Below are 12007 nucleotides of genomic sequence, written 5' to 3'. Positions count from 1 at the left end.
AAATTAAATTTACGTTAAATAAAATAATATTAAATAAATTAAAAAGATTTCTGTTTAATAATAATGGACTTCCCATGGAGATTGCGTGTGAGGCTAGAGTTGTGAGGTATGCGAGTACCTCATAGGAGGCTAGACTGATCATCATCAACCGGTATCAAATGGGGTACCCCTGGGGGGCTGTTTTGGCAGGTGCAATGGAGTACTCTAATATCTCTGCAAACAGTCGTTCAATTTTAAAAATTCAAATTTTTTGTTAGTAGGTTAAAGGCTAACCTTTGCATGCATCCAGTATACTCTCAATCTAGCAGATTACAGCTGATGGTTTTAAACCATCAACTGAGGCCCTAGCTCCCTTGAAAGTCAAGATATTTATTAAAGTCAAGATATTAAAGTTAAGATATTCATTATTTTTTCACTCCCGAGGAGGGTGAAGTTGTGAATTAAAAGAAATTCATTAAGCAAAAAATACATTAATCCTTATCTTTTGTAATTTACTTTCTTTTTCAAGTTTCTATAAAATCTGAATACTAAAATTATTATTTATCAGTATTCTCACAACCCTAATGATAATATAGAGCGTGGGGGTCCAAAGGGTAGAGCTCAGTATAGATGGGAGTGGCGACCAAAGCAAGCTGTGCTGGTGTCCAGGGCGCTGGACCCCCTGGCAAATTGAGAGTGGCAAGTGAAGCAAGCTCTGCGGCCTGGGGTAGACCCCTTTTAGAGGCTCCAAACAGCCTCTGAGTTGGCTCCAGGATTCACCTGGGCTGACCTGAACCCCAAGGGTCCAGATTCTGGATTCATAGACAGAACAGTATTTTGTCTATGTATAGCACATAATACAGTCTTTTTAATTGTAAATTCATATTAGCTAATCATACAACAGTGAAACAGAGTTCAATGAAACTTAAATTGTACTTTAATCTCAACCATGATTAAAATACATATAGAAATTATTATTTAATTTTAACATATCTGCCGTTTAATCATTTTTTATTTTAAGGCATTATGTATAAATTTATGACATATTTTTTTAACTTCCAAATTTGTTTGGTAAACAATTTTTTTGTGAGTTATATCTAACTAAAGACAACATCATCACCAAGACACCACACAACTGTAGGAAAGTATAAAAACAAAGCATCCCTATCAGTGCCTTAACTGCTTTCATTAAAGTTGATCTGATACAAAGACTTTTGACTGTGTCAAAAGATATTTGAAAATGTTATATCCTTATTTACAAACATAAAAAATCCAATGCAACACATACCTGTAAAAGTGAGAAGTTAAGTAATTTCCTGTTACTTTTAATACTAAGAATAAGTAAAGGCATATCGATCTAATAATTGTCTCTGTTATGATAAAAACATTAACTAACTTTATGCAATAAATAAATTATTAGCATTACCAGCATACACTGCAGCTTGTCTAGCAGGAGCCTGACCAAGTCCAGCTTGACAGACATTGCCAAAGTAAACTTCATTCACAGCATCCTTTGGAACTCCACCTCTAATAAGAGCTGCCTAAAAATAAGAAACAAACTTATTTAAATTTATAAAATTCATTCATTCTTCCCTCCAATAAAATTATTTTTTTTTTAGTTCAAAGAAACTGAAAAAAAATCACAAAATCTCTCATATATAAGTTCAATGTTTCAAAATTTCAATGAAACTTCACAGACAATTACAATAATCTGGATTCTGCAGTTTCTACAGATCCAATGTGTTGACAATTTCTTCCTTCAATGAAATCTGCCTTGTCCTTTCTTCACCAAGACTTCATAGCCTCATCATCAATCATCTTGATCCACCTTATTACTCTTTCTACAGCTCTCTCTGTAACCCTTTAACATTAAATCTCATCAAGTTCGTTTGCCTTTATGAAAGATTTCATGAAGAACCTCTTCTTTTAAATCATCTTAGCATATATTCATTTCTGGATTTGGAAGTCCAATAATATTTAAAATTCTTTTCCTACAACCACACATCAAAAGCTTTCAATCTTTTTCTTAGGAGAATTTAAGTTAACACCACAAACTTTGTTTCATTCTAGAACCTTTCTTTTCACCTACAGTACAAAAATTCATACTTGTCACTAAAGTGTTTATTTGGAAAATTAAAAAAAAAACTAAGTTATAATGGTTTACTTGTCCTTTTTATATAGTGAACTTTACAAGCCATATTATAGTTTGTTTTTTTAGATATCCATGTGAATACTAAACAGTGCATAGCTAAACTGTACAAAAGTTCTTAAAGTACCACATACATTTAAAGAATATGTACTTATAGTAATTTAATCAATTTTTAAATCTATTCCATTACTTTGTAACACAAAAGAATAATTTATATTATGAAATTCTGTGAGAATACTACCTTCATTCACTGCAATAATATATTAGAAAAAAATTAAGATATTCCCAGTTCAGATTCATCTGAGCATACTACTCAGCAGAGAACCTTACCACAACAGTTTCCAGTTTGGTCAACTTACGAGAATTAATTTTCCCTGAAGTTGTAAAATGTAGAAGCAAGAAGCTTATTGTATACCTTCTTTGTTATCATAAACTGAAAGGAACCTCAAGGTTCTTCTACCTGTCCCTACCCACACTTAATGAACTGAAATTCTGGCTTGAGATAATACTCATACTACTTTAACTGCTATAATATAATATAGTGAGTTTTACTAAAGTTGAATTTATAATGAATAACATTCTCTAAAAATTACTTTTTATTTACAGGAAGAATCCCTTTAAAATTGCAGACCAAACGTTATTATTTTTATTATTAAACAGATATAATAAATAATTAAAATTACTGACAAATTTCTTTGTAACTTAAAAATATATGAGAAGGAGTAATAATAATATATAATTAGTTCATGGGAATTATATTTTTTCTTCTCTCTGTCTCTCTCTCCACAGTGTATAATACAGTATATCATACACACTATATAATAATGTGTATATATAATATATATATAATATATATAATATACACAATAATATAATATATATATATATATATAATAACACAATTCTCAAATTGCTATTCATGTTTTATAAATTCTAAATATTAAATACACAGTGAAATCTCCCTAAGACAACCAGCTCCAGTTCCAGATGATTTTGGACTTTTTGCCTTAGAGAAATGACTGTTGGTGTGGCCGTAATAATTTTTCAAAGATGTGTCAGTGTGGCCATAATAATTCTCATTAAAAGTTTATGGAAATTAATATTTTTAATAAAAAAATATAATTGGAAGAAATTCCTTTCATTAAAATTACACAAATTTAGTCAAATGATATATATATTAATGTAATAAGACAGATAATTCAGTTGATGACAATAATGGAAAAGAAAAACCACAGATTCCTAGTTTATGTTAATAAATTTTGTAAAACAGAAAAAATGTTGAATATGAAAGTAAATATTATAAATGAGGGGGTAATTAATTTTACATTATAAACAAATGAATTGCACATCAAAAAATAATGTAAATACCAAATATAGTATTTAATACAAATTTTGTTTATTAACCTCTAAAAATGCTTACTACTTGTACTAGTATTTGTACTTGTACTAGTATTTGTTCAGTGAAGTCTGCTTACTTGACTATGTCTTTTGTTTAATCAATTCCTTTTCTAACACAGTTTGAACTTCATAAAACGTGTCGAATTTAATTATTACCAAGATTACGATCCAATTATTTTAATTTGTTTATACAATTTAAAAGATCATCTAAAGGAACAGCCAGGATTTCTTCATCTTTCTCCATCTTAGTCTCTTCTGCATCTTTAGAAGTAGAAGCATTAACATGCTTATCCAGAATTTCTTTCTCTTAATCATTTACATCTTCAACCCTTTCATCTTCAACAGAGTGAACGTCAATGTCAATGCCGATCTAGTTCTAAGACTTCGTTTTCACTTTGAATTACAGTTTTTTCATTCACATTTTCTTCCTAAAATAACCTAAAATCAATACTAACTTTCTTAAAACACGTTTTTACTGTGTTTTCATACACAATAATCCATGCTTTCTTTATATATTCCATTACATCCGTCAAAGATATTTTTTGAATCACATCATCTACAATTTGAACTGAGTTGATAACTGCTACAAGAGTAGTCATTATTCGACGGTGATAATGAAGTTCAAACATCTGAATTATTCCATGATCTAATGGTTGTGATTTACTTGTAGTGTTACCAGATAAAAACAATAAATGTACATTACTTAATGACAATTTCGGGTGACATGGAGCACTGTTGAAAATCATTAGCACCTTTGTCTTGTTTTTTCATTGAACTTTTCATTCCAATCAGTGAAGCTTTCGATGTTCATACCATTCTACTTTCAGTTTGGACATATTAACATTTTTGAAACATTTTGGCCAAAGTGAATCATTTATTATTAATGGAGGTTCTTTTTCCCCTAAAGCACTGACATAAAACATCACTGTTATTCTTCGTTTAATTTTTTTAATACCTTAATCATTAGTATCTTTGAACATCAATAATTTAGTCAGTAAAGCCCAATAGAAAAAGTTCTGTTTCATCAATTTGTAAATGTCCTTGAGATTGTAATCTTTTATTATCAATGGCGTTGCAACCACTCTACCACTATATTTTCATGACAGATTCACTTTCACCACAAATTTTTTTTTTTAAATTTTGTTTAGTGGTAGAATTTTTCCAACCAACCACTACTTCCAGCAAATGTCTCAATTTGAATTTGCTATGCATAACTTGTTACTTTTTCTACAAGTCATTCACTTCTTTATATGGTTGAAAAGTTCCCTTTTTGTATTTTTATTTTTTTTTTTTTGTCTTCAGTCATTTGACTGGAATGATGCAGCTCTCCAAGATTCCCTATCTAGTGCTAGTCGTTTCATTTCAGTATACCCTCTACATCCTACATCCCTAACAATTTGTTTTACATATTCCAAACGTGGCCTGCCTACACAATTTTTCCCTTCTACCTGTCCTTCCAAAATTAAAGCGACTATTCCAGGATGCCTTAGTATGTGGCCTATAAGTCTGTCTCTTCTTTTAACTATATTTTTCCAAATGCTTCTTTCTTCATCTATTTGCCGCAATACCTCCTCATTTGTCACTTTATCCACCCATCTGATTTTTAACATTCTCCTATAGCACCACATTTCAAAAGCTTCTAACCTTTTCTTCTCAGATACTCCGATTGTCCAAGTTTCACTTCCATATAAAGCGACACTCCAAACATACACTTTCAAAAATCTTTTCCTGACATTTAAATTAATTTTTGATGTAAACAACTTATATTTCTTACTGAAGGCTCGTTTAGCTTGTGCTATTCGGCATTTTATATCGCTCCTGCTTCGTCCATCTTTAGTAATTCTACTTCCCAAATAACAAAATTCTTCTACCTCCATAATCTTTTCTCCTCCTATTTTCACATTCAGTGGTCCATCTTTGTTATTTCTACTACATTTCATTACTTTTGTTTTGTTCTTGTTTATTTTCATGCGATAGTTCTTGCGTAAGACTTCATCTATGCCGTTCATTGTTTCTTCTAAATCCTTTTTATTCTCGGCTAGAATTACTATATCATCAGCAAATCGTAGCGTCTTTATCTTTTCACCTTGTACTGTTACTCCGAATCTAAATTGTTCTTTAACATCATTAACTGCTAGTTCCATGTAAAGATTAAAAAGTAACGGAGATAGAGAACATCCTTGTCGGACTCCCTTTCTTATTATGGCTTCTTTCTTATGTTCTTCAATTGCTACTGTTGCTGTTTGGTTCCTGTACATGTTAGCAATTGTTCTTCTATCTCTGTATTTGAACCCTAATTTTTTTAAAATGCTGAACATTTTATTCCAGTCTACGTTATCGAATGCCTTATCTAGGTCTATAAACGCCAAGTATGTTGGTTTGTTTTTCTTTAATCTTCCTTCTACTATTAATCTGAGGCCTAAAATTGCTTCCCTTGTCCCTATACTTTTCCTGAAACCAAATTGGTCTTCTCCTAACACTTCCTCCACTCTCCTCTCAATTCTTCTGTATAGAATTCTAGTTAAGATTTTTGATGCATGACTAGTTAAACTAATTGTTCTGTATTCTTCACATTTATCTGCCCCTGATTTCTTTGGTATCATTACTATAACACTTTTTTTGAAGTCTGACGGAAATTCCCCTTTTTCATAAATATTACACACCAGTTTGTATAATCTATCAATCGCCTCCTCCCCTGCACTGCGCAGTAATTCTACAGGTATTCCGTCTATTCCAGGAGCCTTTCTGCCATTTAAATCTTTTAATGCTCTCTTAAATTCAGATCTCAGTATTGTTTCTCCCATTTCATCCTCCTCAACTTCCTCTTCTTCCTCTATAAAACCATTTTCTAATTCATTTCCTCCGTATAACTCTTCAATATATTCCACCCATCTATCGACTTTACCTTTCGTATTATATATAGGTGTACCATCTTTGTTTAACACATTATTAGATTTTAATTTATGTACCCCAAAATTTTCCTTAACTTTCCTGTATGCTCCGTCTATTTTACCAATGTTCATTTCTCTTTCCACTTCTGAACACTTTTCTTTAATCCACTCTTCTTTCGCCAGTTTGCACTTCCTGTTTATAGCATTTCTTAATTGCCGATAGTTCCTTTTACTTTCTTCATCACTAGCATTCTTATATTTTCTACGTTCATCCATCAGCTGCAATATATCGTCTGAAACCCAAGGTTTTCTACCAGTTCTCTTTATTCCGCCTAAGTTCGCTTCTGCTGATTTAAGAATTTCCTTTTTAACATTCTCCCATTCTTCTTCTACATTTTCTATCTTATCTTTTTTACTCAGACCTCTAGCGATGTCCTCCTCAAAAATCTTCTTTACCTCCTCTTCCTCAAGCTTCTCTAAATTCCACCGATTCATCTGACACCTTTTCTTCAGGTTTTTAAACCCCAATCTACATTTCATTATCACCAAATTATGGTCGCTATCAATGTCTGCTCCAGGGTAAGTTTTGCAGTACACGAGTTGATTTCTAAATCTTTGCTTAACCATGATATAATCTATCTGATACCTTGCAGTATCGCCTGGCTTTTTCCAGGTGTATATTCTTCTATTATGATTTTTAAATTGGGTGTTGGCAATTACTAAATTATACTTCGTGCAAAACTCTATAAGTCGGTCCCCTCTTTCATTCCTTTTGCCCAACCCGTATTCACCCACTATATTTCCTTCCTTGCCTTTTCCAATGCTTGCATTCCAATCTCCAACTATTATTAAATTTTCATCTCCTTTTACGTGTTTAATTGCTTCATCAATCTCTTCGTATACACATTCTACCTCATCATCATCATGGGCGCTTGTAGGCATATAGACGTTAACAATCGTTGTCGGTTTAGGTTTTGAATTTATCCTTATTACAATGACTCTATCGCTATGCGTCTTGAAATACTCCACTCTCCTCCCTATTTCCTTGTTCATCACGAAACCTACTCCTGCCTGCCCATTATTTGACGCTGAGTTAATTACTCTAAAGTCACCCGACCAAAAGTCGCCTTCCTCTTCCCACCGAACCTCACTAATTCCTACTATATCCACGTTTACCCTATCCATTTCCCTTTTTAAATTCTCTAGCCTACCAACCTTTTTTAAGCTTCTAACATTCCACGCTCCGACTCGTAGAATGTTATTTTTTACTTTTCTGGTGACCCCTTCCTTAGTAGTCCCCACCCGGAGATCCGAACGGGGGACTATTTTACCTCCGGAATATTTTACCAAGGAAGGCGCCTCCATTATTGCTTTTGAAAATGCAGAGCCACATTTTCTTGGAAAAAAAAACAGCTGTAGTTTTCCATTGCTTTCAGCTGCGCAGTACTCAGAGGACTGAGTGATGTTGATACGGCCGTTTAAGTCGTCCTGACTCACGCCCCTAACAACTACTGAAAGAGCTGCTGCCCTCTTTCAGGAATCATTCCTTAGTCTGGCTCTCAACAGATACCTCTCCGATATGGTTGCACCTTCAGTCCAGCTACTCTGTATCCCTGAGCACTCAAGCCCCCTCACCAACGGCAAGGTCTCATGATTCATAGGGGAGGGTATTTTTATTAGAATTTTTAAATCACTTTTCTTTAAAATTTTTTTTTTTGATTTTTGTTTTACTTCAATAATATTTTTCTGCTAATTGTATGTGACAATCCACAGCCAGCATCTTCAATAACCTTTAATTGTGTTTCTAAATTTTATGTTTTGATTTTGTATTTTCCTGACATTTTACTAACAAAATTAAAAAACTGTATAATGACAAAAATGATTAAAAAAAACACATGAAAACACCAATGTTAAACATAGACCTACGATTACATGCATAAATCAACTAAATGCAATAGTGACAAAATCAGAATTGAAGTTTGCCACTGTCTTGTCTCAGAATTGAAGTCTGACAGAAATGATTTGTGTCTGCCGCCAGCTGGTGGCAGACATAACGTTTTTGTTTGTCTATGTAACATTGGAAGTGGTGCATTCTATAAAGTAGGCTATGATAAACATCTTGGGCATACATAGCTATAAAAATGAATGAATAAGCATTGTATTTTTATACAATAAATCTACATTAAATCGGGTAAGGAAGATGATGATCGTCATAAAGAACAATAGTAACATTGTCAGTTCTGCAATTTATTTGCATTCCGAGAAATATTGGTCATTTATGGAGGTGGTTGCCGTGAGAGATTTTCCTGAATTATTATTTAGATGTAATATAATTAATTACATTAATTTGAACAATGTCAATATTAATTCAGAAAATCATAATTAACACTAAAATAATAATAATTAAAATAACAGCAATGTAACTGCAAATAAAAAGTGAAAACATAAGGAAAACTTTGAATCTTTAAATTAGCTTACCCTGAGAAAAATATAATTCAAAAGGACCATCTTCAAAAAAAAACCTACATACAGCATTATTATATGAATATATAGGGATGAAATGGTAAAATTGAATTTAATAAAATTTTATCTACAAATTTTATTTACTTCGACAATATTAGGCATTCAAATTACCTCTATAGCAACGGCACCCAATCTAGATGCTGATAAAGATGAAAGTGAACCTAAAAATGAGCCAATAGGAGTTCTAGCTCCGCTGATTATTAGAATGTCATTCTTCTGATTGTTATAACCACTGCTGCTAATATATCTCGTACTACCAGCAGATTTACCAAACAATGATGATAATGATCGTGGAAGTTGAACATGCCCCTGAAAGAGAAAATACATAATTTAAAAGTGTTATTTTGTTACGGTTCAAACAACTTAAAAAAATAACAGATAATTTGCAAAGCAAACCTACATATAATTAAATAACAAAAATATTTATTAAAAAAAAAATAGTAAATGCAAAGCCACTCTCACACTATGAATGATGGGCTGAAAATAAGACCAAGCTAACAAACTGCCATTTGATTGATATATTAACAGGATTATTAAGTAATATGGGATTTTATTAGGCAAATTAATTTCTCATTAAAATGTCCAAAAGGAATAAAGAATAAGAAACTGACAAATTTCTAGATCTAGAACAATGAAAATTAATCAATAAAATTCAGATAAGAACTAAAGTTGTAAAAGAAAATGAAAAAACAGACAATCCAGCTCCATAATAACAAAATTTACAGAGAAAATGAGTTTGAAGACATACTAATTAAAATGAGGTAATCATGAGATGTAATATAGCCCAATATGTATACTTATAAAAAAACTAAAAAGACCAGAAATATTAAATAATTCTTGAGCAAAAAGACAGATCATGTAACAATTATGATGTTCAGCAGGGCTCTGAATAATATAAAACCCAGTTCAATATAAAAAGAATTCAACAAGTTGATTCTATGATGCAGGATATAAAGAATACAGGTGAGGTAAAATTTTACAAAAATAGCAATTTACATTAATTGTTTATTATTATTCAAACCAGCATATAAAAATAAAACTGCCATTAAAAAAATTATACAAATATGAACAAAAATAAATTAACTATAAAGATCAAACAATATCAAGTAATGTTAGTATTGATATTATAAAGTACATAATATCTCATGAACTTGAATACAAAATTTACAAATATAAAAATGAATATACAAAATTTGATAAAAACAACATACTACATGAACAAACACGAAAAGGGTGAAATATATTTTAACACAGATTAATAATAACTTTAAGATGTCATTATTATTAACAATACCAGGCAAGCAACACTGATGAGTACAATTCAAACAAATTTGAAAGGATAATATTTGTTTTTTAAATAGTTCATTCATATTTTGTCATGTTATTCATTAAAAATACATCAACCAGTCACAACTGGTGCAATGGTTAACATAAAATTCAGCTAATTCTAAGTTCTGACACATTTTCACTAACAATTTTATCTTCCTCGTAAAACACTGTACAACTGAGAATGTAGCTGTAAAAATTTGGGTTTATTTTAAAAACAAGAAATAAAGCTCAATGCCTTGGTAAATTGCTGATGACTAAAAAATGAATAATTACTAATATTTCACCTTTAAAAAAAAGCCGATACAAACTATGTAATTTTTAATTTAAAAAAAAACTTAAGTTAATAAAACCAATCCATGGTTTGAAATAATGCCTTCTCTACTACTAATAGTTTGTCCACACAAGTCATTCAAGATATTTAAAAGTCATGGTACCAGTGTAAAGTAATAAGCTTTCTTCAGTTAACAAATATTAAAATTACAAGAATTAATTATTTGAAATAATAACAACACTTACTTTTCGAAGAAACTTAACCGAAAAAGGCATAATAAAAAAGATAATTAAATAAGGTTTGAAATAATGCCTTCTCTACTACTAATAGTTTGTCCACATAAGTCATTCAAGATATTTAAAAGTCATGGTACCAGTGTAAAGTAATAAGCTTTCTTCAGTTAACAAATATTAAAATTACAAGAATTAATTATTTGAAATAATAACAACACTTACTTTTCGAAGAAACTTAACCGAAAAAGGCATAATAAAAAAGATAATTAAATAAGGTTTGAAATAATGCCTTCTCTACTACTAATAGTTTGTCCACATAAGTCATTCAAGATATTTAAAAGTCATGGTACCAGTGTAAAGTAATAAGCTTTCTTCAGTTAACAAATATTAAAATTACAAGAATTAATTATTTGAAATAATAACAACACTTACTTTTCGAAGAAACTTAACCGAAAAAGGCATAATAAAAAAGATAATTAAATAAGCACTGTGGCGATTATATCAAATTAAAACAAAACGATTTTCGTAATCACAATATTATTGCCACAGTACAGTGAAGTATATCCTAACCTACAACCTTTGAGCTATTGAATGACGTCATAACCGACGCGCCAAGAAGGGATACACATGAAAATCAGCTGTTTTTTTTAGTACTGTGAAAAAATAGAAAATAAAACAAGTAGTAAAGCTATAAAAAAATTGGCATAGATGTTCTTAAGTAATATTCTGGATGGTGAAATTATTTTTTATAAATACCTCAAAAAATAAGGGACTCATCAAAACCCTTACCTAAATTTATTTTTATGTAATTTTTTTAAACTGATAAATTTCCTTGGGCTGGATCTTTGTTTTGACGTACAACGACTGATAAACATCTAAAATATCATGCTCTTTGGACTCCCGTTTGAAAAACGTAATTTGAATGTTCCATTTTCGTGATTCACTCCAAAATAACATACTGAAAGGAAAATAACTTGTAAAAAAATTGATTGTTCTTTAATATATCCCAAATTTAGTTTCCATCCCTCCAACATACAACAAAAAACATACCAAGTTATAAAAAAAAATGCTAAGGTCCATTTTTCACTATTTATATTAACTGAACTGCACCTCCAAAAAAAACCAAACCAAAAATAATTTTCTTTTTACATATAAAAAAGTAAATGTCATCTTATTGAGAGTGTAAAATATTTTCCATTCTTTACTGATGTAAATATTTTAATCCCATGAAAAT

General features: G+C 30.8%; 1 protein-coding gene across 5 annotated transcripts in view; it reads right to left on the bottom strand.

The window, feature by feature from the left end:
* Positions 1–11351, bottom strand: part of Acat1 (Acetyl-CoA acetyltransferase 1) — a 33909-nt gene extending 22558 nt beyond the window's left edge. For 4 of the 5 annotated variants that reach the window (XM_075370287.1, XM_075370289.1, XM_075370290.1 and 1 more), the window contains exons 1-3: positions 11206–11351; positions 9052–9249; positions 1406–1520 (exon numbers count right to left, since the gene is read on the bottom strand). In XM_075370287.1, coding sequence (XP_075226402.1) covers positions 1406–1520; positions 9052–9249; positions 11206–11235 — 343 coding nt within the window. In that variant the 5' untranslated portion in view covers positions 11236–11351. Of the gene's footprint in view, positions 1–1405; positions 1521–9051; positions 9250–10785; positions 10925–11205 lie in introns of those variants that run through there. The other variant, XM_075370288.1, reaches the window with a different exon arrangement.
* Between the last annotated feature and the right edge of the window lie 656 nt (positions 11352–12007).

This window comes from Lycorma delicatula, chromosome 7 (genome assembly GCF_047948215.1).
Source record: "Lycorma delicatula isolate Av1 chromosome 7, ASM4794821v1, whole genome shotgun sequence".
Lineage (NCBI taxonomy): Eukaryota > Metazoa > Arthropoda > Insecta > Hemiptera > Fulgoridae > Lycorma > Lycorma delicatula.
The sequence above is the reverse complement of the archived record's forward strand: the minus strand, read 5'-3'. Positions and strand labels throughout refer to the sequence as shown.